Consider the following 18,749-nt stretch of genomic DNA (forward strand, 5'->3'; position numbering starts at 1 on the left):
TTTATTTATTTATTTATTTATTTATTTATTTATTTATTTATTTATTTTTGAGACAGTATCTCACTCCTGCTGCCCAGGCTGGAGTGCAGAGGCGTGATCACGGCTCACTGCAGGCTTGACTTTCTGGGCTCAGGAAATTCTCCCACCTCTGCCTCCCAAGTAGCTGGAACTACAGGCGTGTGCCACAATGCCTGGCTAATTTTTTATTTTGTACAGATGGGGTTTCAGTGTTGCCCAGGTTGGTCTCATATTCCTGGGCTCAAGTGATCCACCCACCTTGGCTTCCCAAAGTGCTGGGATTACAGGCGTGAGCCACTGCGCCCGGCCAGGTATCTGCATCCTTAAGTGCCCGCTCCCCCTATTCTAGGGCATGGGGTCTACAGGTCACATGTACTTGGCCCAGGGTAAACTCGTCCCACAGCTATAGCAATGTTCTGAGGCAGGGTGGGGGAAGAAAGCTCTCGCAGAACCTTGAGAAAAGCTAGGGAAGTATGTTCTTGGTCATGGAGGTCCGTCAAGGCTGGATGGATGGACAGCCACTTCCTTTGAAGGGGAGATCTGGGGTGGTTTGGGCTTGAACCAAGGGTAGCACGGCTCCATCTCTGGAGCACAGTTTGCCCTCCGGGGCCCAGGACTGCCTAGGAGGCTGTAGCCTTGAGTCTCGGGCTGTTGACCATTCCATTCCCTCGGGCTGCCAGGACTCTTGCTCTGTTAGATATTCTAGTGAGACTGCACTTAATGCCAGTCCCTGATCGCCCATGGATAAGGTGTGTGCAACAGGGGCTATCTGAGAAAAAAAGCACCTTTTTGGTACCAGGATCTTGAGCCTCCTTAGGATCCCTTGGTGTGATAGCTTGTGGGGAGGCGCTTCCCTTCCCTGAGGCTGGAAGTATGAAAGCACAGTCCCAGCAGCCCAGCTAGGTCACCTGGTCAGGGAGCGCTGGTCATGGGTCCCTGTAGGGGCAGCTCCTAGAAAGCCCACCCTATGTGGCTCCTGAATCTTCCAGGGGTTGACATGAGGGGGCCAAGACGGAAATTTTGGTGACAGTGATTCAGAGGGTCTGATGGGGTTTTTCCTGGGGACCCTGGTCAAAGGACCACACCTATTGCAGAAGTCCACCTCAGAATGTGCCAGTGTCTGGCTGAGATGAGGTTGGGACTCTCAGGTTTTAGAGTGAGTAAGGCCTTTTCCCTCTTAAACAGGCAGTGTAGTGTTATGACTACAAGAAGGGGTTTGGAGCCAGACCACGTATTTGAATCCTAATTATTAGTAGGGTGATCTGGGACAAGCTTACTTGTCCCAGCTTACTTGAAGCTCCCTGTGCCTCAGTTCCCTATCAAGTAGGGGTAACCCAAGCACCTGCCTTGTAGGCTTGGTTTGACCAGAACTCTACCTGCCTCACCTGTCACAGTTACGCACTGCCTCCTCATTTTCTCCCCCGGGGCATTTTTGGCCTGTCATCAATACTCCATGAGTTTCCACTGGGCCCGTTTACCTGTGTGACTGGTCACTATTTCTTTAAATGCATAATACAGCAAGAACTTCCTAAATGTTTCACCCCTACAATTGTGAATTCATACTTTACAGATGACTTTTATTAAAATGTGAGTTCTAATACATGAGGTCATGAAAGATCATGGTTTTTTGTTTGTTTGTTTGTTTTAAGATATAGCAACGATGAGGAAAGTCGCCAGAGCAACAAACTGAAGATTTCGAACATGTGACATTTCAAAGGCCAGGGGCACTGCTAGGGCCACCCTTTCAAGATCAAAGTTTCAGCTCTTTATATACAACAAAGGGCACCAAGCTTGCTGGAGTGATCACCCACCCTGTGGTATAGGCAGCCAGGAGGCAAAATGGTGTGAAAACTGAGGGTTACTAAGGGTCAATAGAGAGCGAAAGCTCCAAAGACTGGCCTTGCAGGAATAGCTCTCCCCTGGTCTTATCACAGGCCAAGTCTCTCCAAACAGAAGATAGCCATTCCCTCTTCTATAGGTGGGCCTTCTGAACCAACCAACTTCCTGCTGTCAGTGACAGAACTAGAGTTAAAAATACGGGGCATACATAAAACCCAACTCTCTCACAGCTCAAGGACTGAAGGCCTTTTTGCTGCATTTACCTACACAAAGAGAAAGGAGAACTGCTTCTTTGCCTCACTAGACTTAACCTGGGTAGAAAAATCAGCACCAAAAAACATTGCCCAAATTTAAGACAAGTCCTAGTTGGAAAGCAAATCTTGCCAGCCACATGGTTTTGAGTTTACCATTGCCTGTCCCTTTCTCCCCACTGCCCTTGTTTATAGCAATTCCCTGGGACAGTTTTCACTGTAGCCAGAGGCACAGTCTATCCCATCTTAACTTGATCATGTCCTGCCAACCTCCTGACTACCAGCCAAGGCATAGTAACTCCCCAGATCTCTGACATACTCTCCTGTCCATCCACATTACACAGTCCCTCCTTCAAGACTCTTTGCAAAACTGGCTATGGTTTTAAGGATTCCTGGGAAAGTCTAGTCCTTGCTGGCCCCAGGACACCATCCCTGCTGGCCCTGGGTAGCCCCATATGCTGGACTCCAAGGCCTGCACTCAGGAAACACAGACCTCGGGGAGCACCAGCTGGCTGCCTCTGCTCTCAGAGCCTGTCCCTAGCTGGGGCTGAGCCCATGCCTTGGGCCATTCCACTGGCCTTGCAGTTCTGACCTCACCTGACTTCACAGAACCCACTTCCGGCCTGCTGGTCTCCAGCAGTGCTGATTTTTGAACCAAAGTGCTGAAGATTGGGGCATATCTAGTCCACAGATGACAGTTAAAACCACAAGAGTTGATGAAATTGTCCAGGGGCAGTATATCCAGTGAGAAGAGGGTAGAGCACAGAGCCTTGGAGACCACAGACACTCGGGGGATGAGGAAAAAGAGAATTATTTGAAGAACACTGTCTTGGCTTCCTGTGGCTGCTGTAACAAGTTACCACTATTTAGTGACTTAAAATAGCACACACTTATTATCTGAGTTCTGGAGCTCAGAAGTCTACAGTAGGTCTGCATGGCTGCATTCCTTCTGGGGGCTCCAGGGAGCATCCATTTTCTCAGGCTTTCCAGCTTCCAGAAGCCACCTACATCCTTTGGCTTGTGCCCCCTTCTCCATCTTCAAAGCCAGCAGCAGGGCATCTTCAGATCTCTTTGTCTCTGTCCCTCCACTTCCATCATCACGTCCCCTTCTGTCTAACGCTGATCCTCCTGTGTCCCTCTTATAACGACCCTTGAGATTACATCAGGCATACCTGGATTATCCAGGATAATCTCCCCCAGCTCAAGATTCTCAAATTGATCACATCTGCGAAGTCCCTTTTGTCATATAAGGTGGCATTCACAGGTTCCAGGGATTAGGACATAGGCAAAGGTGGGGTGGGGGCATCATTCAGCCTACCACAGAAACTAAGCAGGGCAAGTCCAGTGGGAAGAGTTGCAGTGACAGGCCTGAAGCAGCCCAGGGAGTGTGAAGAAGGGTGAGATCCCCAGGGAGGAATGGGCACGATCCAAAGGAGAAATGGGCGCGATCTCCAGGGAGGAATGGGCGCGATCCCAGGGAGGAATGGGCGCGATCTCCAGGGAGAAACGGGCACGATCCTAGGGAGAAACGGGCGCGATCCCAGGGAGAAATGGGCGCAATCCCCAGGGAGAAAGGGGCACGATCCCCAGGGAGAAATGGGCGCGACCCCAGGGAGAAATGGGCGCGATCCCCAGGGAGAAATGGGTGCAACCCCAGGGAGAAATGCCACCAAAAGATAAAAACATGAGGGGCAAGGTGGGTGGGGAGTGGGTTATTTTCATGGTTTCCACAGATTCTAACTGCAAAGATAAAAATGTAATTTTACAGTGGAGAGGGGTGGCTTCCACACCCTAGACCGGGATCACACTGGGCATCTGCAAAGGTGGGACACAGACATTTGTGCCTCCTGCTGTGATACCCGGTATAGCAACCCAAAACCCCCATGAAGTATTATAGCCAAAAGTAGTTACCTGCATCCAATCAAACCTTCAGATCTAATTCCAGTTTGCAGGAAATACAAGAGACAGGAGAGTCAGATAAGTGACACCACAGCAAAGAACCGGACAAATCCAGAATGGGGAGCATTCTACAAAGCAACTGACCTGCCCTCCAAAACGTCAATGTCACGAATAAAAGAGGGGCAGAGAGAGGTTGGGAAGCTGCTAAGAGAGGTAAGGGACGTAGAAAACAAAGAAATAGTCTTTACTAAGTTCTGATTTGAAAAAGGATAGCAATGTAGACAACGGGGGACAATTAGGGAAATCTGGATTTGGACGACATATTAAAATAAGACCAAGGAATGACGGTTGATTTTGTCAGGCAAGCTAATGGCATTTTGTAGTTATGCAGGAGAATGTAATTTTTTTTGTTTTTCTCTTGTTTATTAATTTAATTTATTACTACGCTGCAAGAGACTTGAACTTGTGTTTAGATTGAGGGAAGGAATCAAAGCAAGGCAAAGAGTGGAGATGGGGAGGGGGCAGAAAGAGTGGATCCAGGGAGGCTCTGGAGGGGCTGGGAACCCTTTGGAGAGGAAGAAGATGGGCACAGGAAGTGGAAAAAGCGCCCTGGGACAGCCCCCGTTTCCTGAGTGGGAGAAGAAGGCAAAGGCATCTTGAGACTGAAGAAGCTGATTTGGGAGGGGAGTTTAGGGGGAAATGGAAGGTTTGTAAGGACCACTTGGAGGACGTGAGAGGAGGCTGCTTGAAAGCCCAGTAAACTCCTAATGCACATATGTGTAGAGGCCCCAACCCACAGGCTGTGTGGTTTTCTGAGGTGGGGGCATTAGGGTAGGGGGAACAGGGTGCTGCACAGCCTGAGTCACAAGGAGGGACGTCTCCAGGATCCCCATAATCCTGGCCTGCTGCAGGGGAGCTGCCCTCCCCATCACCTGCTGGGTGACTCGCTTTGCACCAGCCTCCGAGTGGGCTTGGTTTGAGGTTGTGGCACAGTAAAAGCATAAATGCCTGTGTGCCATTGACTCTGGGTTACTCAGAGTCCAACATTTTAAAAATTGAGGTAAAATTCACATATCATAAAATTAGCCATTTTGAAGCACCCAATTCAGCGGCATTTAAGTCATTCACAATGTTTTGCAACCAAAACATTTTCCTCACCCCAAAAGGAAATCCTATATCCACTCAGCAGTCCCTCTCCATTCCTCTCTCCCCCTTCACCTGGCAAACGCACATCTACTTCCTGTCTCTACGGATTTACCTAATTGTTTATCTCATATAAGTGGGATGATAAATATGTGACCTTTTGGTTGTATCTACCTTTCAGCTCTTGTGAATAGTGTTGCTATGAACAATTGTGTACAACTATTTGTTTGAGAACCTGTTGTTAACTATTTTGGGTATATATCTGGCAGAATTGCTGGGCCATATAATTCCATATGTTTAACTTTTTGAGGAAGCACTGAACTATTTTCCATAGGTGTTGCACCATTTTACATGTCCACCAGCAATGCATAAGGGTTCCGGTTTCCACACATCCTCGCCAACATTTGCCATCTTTTGTGTGTGGGACTGTGTTTTTAATCGCCATCTTAGTGGGTGTGAAGTGGTGTCTTGTTGCAGTTTTGACTTGTATTTCCTTAATGATTAGTGATGTTAAGCATCTTTTCATGTGCTTCTTGCCATTTGTATAACTTTTTGGGGAAAATGTCTATGAAAGTTGTCTGTTTTTAATTTTTGTTGTTGTTGTTAAGTCTTAATAATTATTTGTATATTCTGGTTATTGAACCCTTATTAAATATATGATTGGTAAATATTTTCTCCCATTCCGTGGGTTATCTTTTTACTGTCTTGATTGTGTCCTTTGGTGCATATAAGTTTTACTTTCTTTTTTTTGACACAAAGTCTCACTTTGTCATCCAGGCTGGAGTGCAGTGGAGTGATCTTGGCTCACTGCAACCTTTGCCTCCTGGGTTCAAGCAATTCTCTCACCTCAGCCTCCCAAGTAGCCGGGATTATAGGCATGCACCACCACACCTCAGCTGAATTTTGTATTTTTAGTAGAGATGGGGTTTCATAATGTTGGCCAGGCTGGTCTGGAACTCTTGACCTCAAGTGATCCACCCACCTCGGCCTCCCAAAGAGTTGGGATTATAAGTGTAAGCCACTGTGTCCAAAGTTTTAAATTTTGATGAAGTCCAATTTATCTATGTTGTTTCTATAGTTGCTTTTGCTTTTGATATCATATCTAAGAATCCATTGCCAAGTCCAAGACCTAAAGACTTATCCCCATAGTTTCTTCTAAGAGTCTTATAGTTTTAGCTCTTACATTTAAGGCTTTGATCTATTTTGAGTTAATTTTTGTGTGTGGTGTGAGATAGAAGTGAAAGTATAAACTTTCAATCTATGAATCTTCATAATATTTTACCATTCGTATACACTAGGCTAATATATTAGATTGTTTATGTAGAGGATCTCGGCATCATCAGATTTAATATTTTTAGTTTATCATTAGTAAGTGCCCTTAAAAAGTCAGGACCTGTGGTGATTGACACTGTCCCTAAGACATGCATCTGCACCCATCATGCAATGAGGCAAGTGTGCAGAAGTGAATCCCCAGTGAGTAAGGAGCTTAGCAGGCCCTGCCTCCCCACCTTCTCCTGGCTTTTCCAGTCCCTCATCATGATCCAAAGCCCAGGTATTCTCACTAAGGGCTGGAAAGCATCATTTAAATTTTCGCTGGGCACGGTGGCTCACACCTGTAACCCCAGCACTTTGGGAGGCAGAGGCAGGTGGATCACTTGAGGTCAGGAGTTTGAGAAGAGCCTGGCCAACATGGTGAAACTCCGTCTCTACTAAAAATACAAAAATTAGCTGGGCATGGTGGCAGGTGCCTGTAATCCCAGCTACTCGGGAGGCTGAGGCAGGAGAATCGCTTGAACCCAGGAGGCGGAGGTTGTAGCGAGCCAGGATCACACCACTGCACTCCAGACTGGACAACAGAGGGAGACCCTGTCTCAAAAAAAAAAAAAAAAAAAAGCATCACTTACATTTTTTAAATTGTACTTTACTGCATGTAATGTACAGGAGTGGTATTAGCAAATTTGGATTTTGTGACAAGTCTCTGGACTACTTCATCCTTGGGGTGATCAAGCACAAGCTGTATGAATACCTACCTGGGATGAGGGAAGCAAGGGAGGGACACGGAGAGGGAGAGAAGAAAGAATAAAAGAAGGAAAGGAGGGAAGGAATCCTACACAGGCTTAAGACTAGAATGGGTCAGTGGTTCCCAGACCTAAATGGCATCATATGGGAAGCAAAAATATACAGACTCCCAGGTCTCCTCTCCAGAGATGCAGGTCTGGTTGACCCCTGGGAATCGGTAGGTTTCTAAAGCTGATTGGTCCGAGTTGGGGACCTTGAAGGGCATATGGTTTCTGAAGAGACACTCTACAGAGGGGAGATTTGTGCTATGCCAATTCAGGGAGCAAAACCAGGTCTGAGGGAAAAGCTACAGGGAGGAAGAGTGGGCCCAGGTTAAGCCTTTTTCTTGGCTTCTCACCCACAAGGCCAGGGGCTGCCTTGTGATAGACTAAGTCTGGCCATGGGGGGCATCTGCACAGAGGCTGGGTGCCACGCTTTGGAATCTAGGGTCCAGTGAGGGGCTTTTGACCTTGACACCCCTCAGATTCTAGGGAGAATATTAATAGATGCACAGGGGCCAAAAGAATCACTGTCTAAAGCCAGCGCTCTAGCTGTGTGAGCACAGACAAACCATCTCACTTCTTGGGATCCCATCTCTACACTGAGAAATCCAGCAAAATGAGGGGTTAGATGAGCTTGATTCGTTTTGCTTTCTTTTCCTTTTCTCCTTCTTTCTCTCCTTCCCTTTCTTTTGATTTCCTGGCAGCAAAACCTTTTGTCCAAATAAAATGCTGCAAACTTCCATACAAACAATGAAACGGTCTGGGCGTGGTGGCTCACACCTGTAGTCTCAGCACTTTGGGAGGCCAAGGCAGGTGGATCACTTGAGGTCAGGAGTTTGAGACGAGCCTGGCCAACACAGCGAAACCCTGTCTCTACCAAAAATATAAACATTAACTGGAGCCAGACGCTGTAGCTCACGCCTGTAATCCCAGCACTTTGGGAGGCTGAGGCGGGCGGATCACTTGACATCAGGAGTTTGAGACCAGCCTGGCCAACATAGTGAAACCCTATCTCTACTAAAAATTAGTTGGGCATGGTAGCTGGTGCCTGTAGCTCCAGCTACTTAGGAGGCTTTGGCAGGAGAGTCACTTGAGTCCAGGAGGCAGAGGTTGCAGTGAGCCGAGATCGTGCCACTGCATTCCAGCCTGGGCAACAGAGCGAGACTCCATCTCAGAAAAGAAAAAGAAAATTAGCTGGGCATGTGGCCAGCTAATCCTAGCTACTGGAGAGGCTGAAGTAGGAGAATCACTTGAACCTCGGAGGTAGAGGTTGCAGTGAGCCGAGGTCACGCCAGTGCACTCCAGCCTGGGTGACAGAGCGAGGCTCTGCCTCAATAAAACAAAACACAAACAAACAAAAAAACCCTCAGAGGTGGCTACTGGATGAAGTAGCAGTAAAGGGCCTAGAGACTCTATTCCTCCTTCCCTCAGTCCCCCTTTCCCCCCACAAAGCCCTGAATCCCTGTGAAGACCTGTTTGGAACTCCTGGGCTAGACTCTAAGATAATGTCACACACTAGCATGCTGGCAGGTCTAAAATGATGAGGAGCAAAAGGACACTCTTCTCAGGAAGGTTCAAAAAGGTCTGGGCTCAGAGAGCTGGAAAGAGCATCAGACAGGGACAGCAAGAGAAAAGGCTGCCTTCCAAGCTGCACTCTGGAGCTACTGCAAATATTTGACTTAACTCACTGACAATAGCTTGTCCTTATATCATCATCATTGTCTGCAGTACAGCAATCATTAGTCAACCTGCTCTGGCTGATGTGATGATTCACTGCGATGGGGAATTTGCAGTACACTGAATTTTCCAGGCCGTAGCTGACAAAACACCTACCCTGGGCTAGGATTTCCTGTGGAGGAAGCTAGAGCTGGCGGCCACCTGCTTCCAGTGGCCCCCACAGATGCATGGTGGCTGGTTCATTTTCCATTCAGATGTTCTCTGGAGTTATCTTAAACAGGACAACCAAAACAGTATCTGAAGCTGTTGCCAGGACAACTTAACAAAGGACTTTCCCCTCAGCTATAATATGTGTAATGTGTCGAAGGCAGCTGACTCCCAGGGAGAGGAAAGAGAAGGGAATCTGTATAGGTTGCTACTCTTGGTCCTTGGAAGGAAAGTTGGAAGACTCTCTTCTGGTTAAATCAACTTATGTAGAACAGGAAAGCAGCTCTGACCCATGCCATAATAATTCAAATTGGGGGCAGAGTGCGGTGGCTCACGCCTGTAATCCCAGCACTTTGGGAGGCTGAGGTGGGTGAATCACTTGAGCCCAGGAGTTTGAGACCAGCCTGGACAACATGGCAAAACCCTGTCTATTGTAAAAACACAAGTATTAGCCAGGTGTGGTGGCGCATGCCTGTAATCCCAGCTACTCAGGAGGCTGAAGCAAAAGAATCACTTGAACCCAGGAGGCGGAGGTTATAGTGAGCCAAGACCGTGCCACTGCACTCCAGCCTGGGTGACAGAAAGAGGCTCAGTCTTTTTTTTTTTTTTTTTTTTTGAGACGGAGTCTCGCTCCGTCGCCCAGGCTGGAGTGTAGTGGCTGGATTTCAGCTAACTGCAAGCTCCGCCTCCCGGGTTTATGCCATTCTCCTGCCTTAGTCTCCCAAGTAGCTAGGACTACAGGTGCCCACCACCTCGCCTGGCTAAAGAGGCTCCATCTAAAAAAATAAAATAAAATAAAAAAATATAAATTCAGGTTGGGAGGCTAAGGGGCAAACCTTAAACTTTTGTGATATCTGCAGATAGATAAAGGCTTCACTTACGATCTGTAAAATAGTCATATCTAAGCTGCATGAAGACCTGGAGCTTAAAGTATGACCTGAAGGGGAAGGAATGGGAAAGATGGCAAGATATTAAAGACAACCAGGGTGTGGGAGTATGTTTAAATGCACACATGAAGCAGAGAGTTTCTGACATATCTGATAGCTCTTCTCTAACAAAATCATACTCTCCCATGACCGCAGCCACTTCCACTGAGACCAGCATTAGCTTGGAGGACTAACAGAGACCAAGCTGAACCTGCTCATGGTACTGATGAAAAGACTGAGGCCTATAAAAGGTAACCTGCTCGACGCTTCACAGCGAGGAAAGGGCAAAACTAAGCCAGAAGCCCTGTGTCCTGCTTCCCCGTGGTCTTTCCACTGATCTGGTACCTTTGTCCTGGGGACATCACTTTGCTCTATCTTTGAAAGAGGCATAACCTGGATAGCTTTCAAGACATGCCCCCATAGAGTGCTGAGTGGTGAGGGCCCTGGGCTCTTCCTGCCCTCCAAAGAAAGCCTCTGTTTCCATCGATTTTTATATCTATTTGGAGTCCCACTTAAAATTATTCCAGGGGAAAAAATTCTATTAGTAAAAAGTTTGGAGATCATCAATCTAGCGCTAAACACATTAGATGGTGTTAATGGTTGCACAAGTTTGTGAATACACTAAAACCACGTTTTTGTTGTTGTTGTTGTTGTTTGTTTGTTTTTTGAGATGGAGTCTCTGTTGCCCAGGTTAGAGGGCAGTGGCGCGATCTCGACTCACTGCAGTCTCTGCTTCCTGGGTTCAAGTGATTTTCCTGCCTCAACTTCCCAAGTAGCTGGGATCGGATTACAGGTATGCACCATGACACCCAGCTAATTTTTTTTCTTTTTTTCTTTTTTTTGTATTTTTAGTAGAGATGGGGGCTTTGCCATGTTGGCCAGGCTGGTCTCAAACTCCTTACCTCAGGTGATCCACCTGCCTTGGCCTCCCAAAGTGCTGGTATTACAGGTGTGAGCCACTGCGCCCGGCCACCACAGGGTTTAAAATAGCATGCTTGAAAGTGGTGAATTTTATTTTTAAAAATTATTTTATTATATATCTATATAAATTATATACATGTTTAAATTAAAAAATGAAAGGGCCCTTTGTTCACACAAAGGGAGACCCTAAAACAAGCAGTGTGTCACACTTAGGTTTGGGAACCAAATAGAAACAGAACATGACAGTGACGACCCCAAGGTCTCCCTCTCCCCTGCCAATCCCCAGGATGCGGCTGGGAGACCTGGAGCCCCCTGGGTCGCTCCTTACCGAGTTGGTGCCGAGGATCTGCAGGTTGGGCTTCTCCGACTCCAGCAGCTTGGCCACCATCTTGAGGAAGCTCTCCACGAAGAGGTTGATGCTCTGGCAGTGGCAGGCCATGAGCAGCTGGTCCAAAGCCTCCATGGCAATGCACACGTACCTGGGAAGGGCAGCACACGCCGTCACCGGCTGTGGCCCTGCCACCCCATGGCCCGACCGGGGCATGAAAGGTGTCAGTGCAATGACCTGGGCAATGCAGCATCTGGGTTATGAGGCTCCCCCACAGGCTGCCAACGTCTGGATAGCCTTTCCAACAAGTGTCTGCTCCAATCCAGAACTGAGTCAGAATGAATCAGTGCTGGAAGGAAGCCTAGGGACCAACTCATCCAGCCCCTCATTTTACAGATTAAGAACAGGAGGATGGATGAGATAGAGCATTTCATGAGTCAACACAAAGAGCAAGATTGATGCTCACAATAGCAAACTCTAAGTCTAAACTCTGTGAGGTCGGGGAATTATCCAATCCAAGTCAAGAAGTGTTTATTGAGTGCCCGCTGTAGAAAGGCTCTGTCCTAGACAGTGCAAGGGGTGTAAGGATGAAGAAGGCAGTCCTTCAACTTAACGAGCTGAGATAAATACACAGATATTCCTTTAAAGGGAAAATAAATCCTACAAGAAAATCATGCATGATGTCCTATGAGGTTTCCAAGGATGGAGAGAGATGGCTCGAATGGGGAGGAAGTCAAGATCTTTATGAAGAATCTAAGACAGGCCTGAGGACCAGCTTTATGGAATAGAAAATTTGCAGGTGTTGTGTTTGGAAACCTCAGAAATTCCATGATAAAGTACTATGCAAGCAATATGGTTAGCAGCATTACGATGTTTGGATGATACTCCCTCCCTAGGGAATCAGACAGACAAAATGGACACAGAATAAATTTTTTTCTCAAGAGGAATGTTCCCTATGTGAACTAAGTCTTTAAACTACTTAAACAATTCCTCTGAAGTCTAAAGACTGAGTGAACAACCTCAGAAACCAGGAATACACAACATCCAATGGCAAAGAGCCAAGTCCTCTCACTAGATGACTGACAACTAGTGTGGTTTGGCTCCACGTTCCCACCCGAATCTCACCTTGAATTGTAATAATCCCCACATGTTGAGGGGGGCACCAAGTGGAGAGAATTGAATCATGGGGGCAGTTTTCCCCATACTGTTCTTGTGATAGTGAGTGTGTTCTCATGAGATCTGATGGTTTTATAAGGGGCTTCCTCTTTGCTTGGCTCTCATTCTCTCCCCTGCCGCCATGTGAAGAGGTGACTTCTGCCATGGTTGTAAGTTTCCTGAGGCCTCCCCAGCCCTGCAGAACTGTGTGTGTCAATTAAACCTCTTTATAAATTACCCAGTCTTGGGTATTTCGTCATACTAGCCTGAGAATGGACTAATGTAACGAAATAAAATGTCAACCTAAAGCCTAATATCCTCTATTCTCTATTCACAATTCTACTCTCAGAAGAAGCAAAAAAGAGGGACATGCCATCTCCTACCTCCAGCTCCTCAACCCCTGAAAATAACAATCTCATTTGTTATTCTTGCTGTTCTCTCCTCTGTGCTAAATATACTCAAGTTCTCCCAAACTAGCCTTCACAGGATAACCCCCAATTATCTTAGTCGTCTTCTTCAATGCTTCTCATAAATCCCAAGAAAAATGCCAAGAATCAAATTCCTAATGAGAAGGAGAAGGGCACCTCTAAGCACAAACTCCATATTTGTTCCAAGAGTGTGACATAACTAGTAATGTCTACATCATAAAACATACATCCTTCACTTAGAAAGCTTTTGCATTCTAAAGAAAGAGAGGTTTTGTTTTTTGTTTTTGTTTTTGTTTTGTTTTGTTTTGTTCTGAACTTCTAACAAGGAAGCTGCTGTAAATCTTTCAGAAATTATTCTGGTTAAAACCTTTACAGTTTTGGAGTTAAATTTCCTAGGCAGAATGCTAGATGTCTCCCCTAAAATATGTCCCCTTGCCTTTCCCTAGAAATTCAGAATTTTAGCTGTGCAGGTGGCTGTTCACTTGGGACTCCATTTCCCAGTCTCTCTTGCTGTGAGGTGAGACCACATGACTAAAACACTGCCATTAAAATGAGGGGAAGTGGCCAGGGCATGGTGGCTCACACCTGGAATTCCAACACTTTGGGAAGCTGAGGTGGGTAGATTGCTTGAGCCAGGGGTTCAAGAGAGCCTGGGCAACATGGCGAGACCCCTTCTTTATGATAAATACAAAAATTAGCCAGGCGTGGTGGTGGATGCCTGTAATCCCAGCTACTCAAAGGCTGAAGTGGGAGAATCACTTGAGCCTGAGAGGTCAAGGCTGCAGTGAGCCATGATTGAGCCACTGCACTCCAGCCTGGGCAACAGGGTGAGATCCTGTCTCAAAAATAAACAAACAAATTAATTAATTAATTAAGAGAAAGTGATGTGAACAATATCAGCATCTGTTGATTATAAGACACGAATGCCCTCTATGTCCTCTCTCTATCCCTCTTCCTACCAGCTGGGAAGTGGAAACAACTGGAGACCCAGAGAGGAAAGCCATGTGTTGAAGATCTCTGAATGACCTCATGGAGCAGAGCCCACTGGCCCACTCCAGACTGATGTGAGAGAGAGGAAAAGCACTTCCATATTGCTGGAGCCACTGTTTTGAGTTTCTTTATACTCTAAATAGCACAGGCACCTAATAATCAGGTTTGGGAGTGCTTTAGAAACCTGATGGCACAAATAAAGGTGAATTCTGAGCAATCCAAAGCAAACCAAGCAACTGGCCTCATTGGAAAGGGAAGCAAGAGCTAGAAATGTTTCCTATCCTGCTAAATGGGAGACCATTGCAAGGCTTCATGAACTCAGAATTTGGGCTCATGTGCTCATTACAGGATGGTGATCCTTCTACTTGTAATGTCAAATCATGTGGAATAGAAAAGTACCTCCTGATACAAAGAAAATACAGGGGAGGTAAAGTAAGCAGAAAACTGTAAAGCCTACTTGGGGTGCCCAGGAATCAGATTGATGTTCCCTAAGTCAAAATGAAGTAGCAAAAGGCCTCTCTTGCAAGATCGCAGCAAAGCTGCCACCACAGGACTTTAAAATGTTAAAGGTGCCTGAAACTCTAAAGTCAGGTTCACATGCTGTAAATGTAATAAAGGATGAATTAAAAGATTCGTTCTTCTTTGTGTCTTGACCCAAATCATATCCATCATTGAATGTTAGGCAGATACTTAAAAACAAAAAATTTCTTTTTTTTTGAGACAGAGTTTTGCTCTTGTTGCTTAGGCTGCAGTGCAATGGCGCAATCTCGGCTCACTGAAACCTCTGCCTCCCGGGTTAAAGCGATTCTCCTGCCTTAGCCTCCTAGGTAGCTGGGATTACAGGTGCCCACCACCACACCTGGCTAATTTTTTGTATTTTTTTGTAGAGATGGGGTTTCACCATGTTGGCCAGGCTGGTCTTGAACTCCTGACCTCAGATGATCCTCCTGCCTCGGCCTCCCAAAGTGCTGGGATTACAGGTGTGAACCACCACACCTGGCCTATTTAAAAATTCTTGATTAGCTAGTCTTTGTCTTTTTTATTTTTATTTTTTAACAAAATTTGGGTGAACAAAAAGCATAGGGAGGATGACAATAGGACAATTTCAGGAGGTCTTTCAAGGCTACAACACAAGGCTCCACAATACCTCCTGGGACAGCTACCCAGTTTCAGATATTGCAGTCAGACTGCCTCATACTTAAGCTAGATTTGCAAATCCAAACATAAAAAAAAATAAATTAACAGCAGTCATGACTTTTAAATTTTTAAAAAGACATCAGCTACTTCTTACGTACCCTTGAGCTAACTTCTACACCAAGCAACCAGAAAATCAAACAGCCTTTAAATGCTGAAATGTTCTTTTCCACTTTTACAAAATGTTTATTTCTTTTATCTAGAATAGCTGAGCCAACTATTATTAAATGATTCTTTAATGATATTAAATTAAAGTATTATTGAATAGTTATCTGGGTCCACTCACAAATGGATCAAGGCATGCTCTATCCACAGAGTGTTTTTCAAATACAAAAGCAGTCTTGGCTCTTTGAGCTCCTCTGGTGAGCAGAAGCCACGCCTACCATTCCTCCTTGCTCCCGGGACAGCCATTCCTGGCTCTGCAGCCTCGCACTTCAGAGGCCATCACAATCACCATCCAGGAAACCTGCCGTGCCTTGCAGACCCAGTCCCAGTATGTTTCAGGTCCACTGTGTAGAGACTGAATTCTGCAGGGTTGGGGAAGCAGACTGGGCTGGAGCCCTTCCAAAGGAGACAGGCTTTCCCTGCAGAGAGACCTGGACACCTTCAGGCAGCCAAGCATGGTGGGTAAGAAATGAGGGCAGTCAGCTTGGGATTCTCTTCCCTTACGAATCATCCCGGCATCCTTCTGTATGAAGGGATCTGCGGCATTTCACCATTATTACGGTGTTTAAATGATGTAAAGGAAGGGGTGGGGTTGGGCAAGAGAAGAAACTCAAGGCCTCGCGAACCTCAGAGCTTAGATTACTGCTTTTCCTCTTCCTGCAAAAAATTCCAGAAATTCCTGATATGGAAAAACCATCTGCTATGAAAAAAAATAAAAAAATAAAAAAATAAATTGGCTACTTACCAAGAGTGGAAAGTGGAAAATTTTCCATTTTGGTAGAAGGCGAAAATTATGGTAGAAGTGAAACTGAAAAGTAAAGAAGTACAAGGCCCAGTTCTCTGAACACATGCTCCTTTGTTCCTCATCTCTGATCCAATAGTAAGGATGGAATATTTATAATTATGAACTTGAGCTTTTCAAAGCATCTTAGATAATTCGAAGTCAATGGGACCTTGGAAGCCCCGAGTCCAACGCTCTCCATGTTTGTGCTATTTTATTGTAACCTTCTTGAGTGTGTCTAATCTGTTACACACTCAAAAGGAACAGAACCTGGGATCCCCAGGTCAGAAGGTTACTACCAGCAGAGATCTGATCTGGGGTGGGTGTCCTTGAAGGGGTCCAAAGTCATAACAGGTCTGAGAATCTGAACTGGCCTAAGAAAGGAGGAGTGGGGAGTAAAGTCTGGGAACCAGGGTTAGTTGGAGAGGAAAGGCAGATCCAGGGTCAGGGATTAGGGTTAGCAGGCAGGATGAGGGAGGCAGCTTTAGTAGGGCCAGGCATTGCGCAAGAATTGCTCGAGAGCAGTGGCCTGGACAAAGAACCTCTTGTTCCAGGCGGTTTGAGTGCATTTAGTCAGCCCACTCCTAGACAGAACCTTCTGGGTTTTAGGAGTCCAGAAGTAGGGAGATAGGGCTGACCTCAGCTAAGGAAGGGAGGGATGACCCTCCTCATCTAGTAAGGGTCTGCGGTATCCCTATCTCAAGGTCAGCCATCCTCCAACCAAGTTCAGGGTCCTTCTGGTGAATGTGTATCTCTTAGGAGTGCCTCTGGGTCAGCTCCAGGGCCAGGGTCCTCAGATTAGAGAAGCCCAACCCTCTGGCGTGGCCATCTCCATCCACCAGGGCTTGGTCCTGGCTGGGTGAGAGCTCCAGGCACTGGGGATCCTGACGGTGTCTTATATGGCATTCTGTATCCGTCAACGCTCAGGGGTCACTGTCGACTGAGCGAGTCTTACCCAGCACTGCTGTTCCCTCCCCTGCTCTCCCTTAGTTTCTAGGGGACGTGCTCACATTGGAGTTGAACTGGAAGGGAAATGTAAAGAGAAGGGAAAATAGAAGGACTGCTCGGTTTTCGCTGCTCTGCACATCACTGCCCATCATACTGCAAGCCCATGAACAATGCCTTGAAATTCACATCTCATCCTCTCTCTGCTCACATTTGGCTGCCACCACCATCCCTATGCTAAACACCTGTGAGCCAGAGTCCACACACAACTGAAATGGGGTGACAATGTGGGGAGGCAGTGGGGCAGATGAGGGTGGTTCTGCCCCTGGGTCCAGCATCCAAGGTTCATGTCCGTATGGTCAAACGCCAAATACAGACACCTGCATCACGGCAGGAAGACACAGCCTCTCACCCTGTCTGCATGAGCATATTTTCCTCTTCCAAAGCTGCCATCAGTGATGAGGAAGATAATGATGATGTATGTGGCATTGGGTACAAAAAGACGGGGAGGGCAAAGAGAGACAGAATAAGAGATCAAATCTAACAGATTTTTCTTCTCCAAATGTTTATGAACAAAGCCCTCAGTGAGGCCTTCAGGGTTTAAATACTTAGAGGCCACAATGGCTATTTTAACAGAATGGTACTAAATTTGAATTGCAGTTGTAAGGGCAGCAGAATGATTCTAAGTGGCTCTGCTGGCTCTAGGACATTTTTTACTGAGAGAACCATCACTGAAGAGAGAGCTGGTGAAATTAGTATTAAGTGTTTAATGTTAGAGCTAGCCTATTAGTTTTTGGTTCAACCTAGGATAAAGTCATTTTTACTTGCTTGAGTATAATTTACAATATGTCAAGGCCCTTAATATAATCAGCATGCACGGTAGATTTGCTCTTATTCAGGATGTAACCTCGTTTTATTATATAAAATGATTACAGAAACATATTGATTTGGATCCTGCTTTTTACACCAAGGGTGGCTTGATTTAAGATTCGCTGGTGAGGCCTGTGCTTTCTAGACTTCTCCACCCCATCAGCACCATGCACATTTCACTGTAGTTCAAGACTGGCTCTGTCTTCTCCTGCCAGGAGGAAGGGGCCTTGGATGGCAGTGGGGCTGATGGACAGCTGCAGGGGGAGGCCCATCAAAGAGATCAAAGTGAGGGAGAGCACCAGAAAGACCCACAGAGCCAGCCCCCTGGTCAGCCAGTCCATATGGAGTGAGTCTACAGCAGGTGTGGTGGGGGTGGTGGGCTTGGCTGGGTTACAGGCAGGTTGTGGAAGACCCCAGAAGTCAAGCTGAGGATGCTGGATTTTTTTCTCAAAGAGCTAGGAAAGTACAGCTTGGGGTCTGTGTGTTGAAGATTATACATAGGAAAGTACAGCTTGGGGTCTGTGTGTTGAAGGACAAGAGCAGGATGGGGAGCAGGGAGACTATGTCCAAGGCTACTGCCATCATCTGAACGAAAAGAGAAGAGCCTAGACCAGAAGAAAGGCTAGAGTCGATGAAAGTAGAGGATGGCTATAAAAGACTCCGTGGAGGCCAGGTGTGGTGGCTCGCATCTGTAATCCCAGCACTTTGGGAGGCTGAAGCAGGTGGATCACGAGGTCAGGAGTTTGAGACCAGCCTAACCAACATGGTGAAACACCGTCTCTACTAAAAACACAAAAATTAGCCGGGCATGGTGGCACGCACCTGTACTCCCAGCTATTCAGGAGGCTGAGGCAGGAGAATCGCTTGAACCCAGGAGGCAGAGGTTGCAGTGAGCCAAGATCACACCAATGCACTCCAGCCTGGGCGACAGAGTGAGACTCCATCTCAAAAA

General features: G+C 46.5%; 1 protein-coding gene across 1 annotated transcript in view; it reads right to left on the reverse strand.

Annotated features, from left to right (window-relative positions):
* The window catches only part of EFR3B (EFR3 homolog B), a 114,682-nt gene that overhangs the window by 37,211 nt on the left and 58,722 nt on the right, over positions 1–18,749 (reverse strand). Inside the window, exon 4 of the mRNA XM_023230109.1 lies at positions 11,270–11,420. Coding sequence (XP_023085877.1) covers positions 11,270–11,420 — 151 coding nt within the window. The remainder of the gene's footprint in view (positions 1–11,269; positions 11,421–18,749) is intronic.

The sequence above is a fragment of the Piliocolobus tephrosceles genome, chromosome 15 (genome assembly GCF_002776525.5).
Source record: "Piliocolobus tephrosceles isolate RC106 chromosome 15, ASM277652v3, whole genome shotgun sequence".
NCBI lineage: Eukaryota > Metazoa > Chordata > Mammalia > Primates > Cercopithecidae > Piliocolobus > Piliocolobus tephrosceles.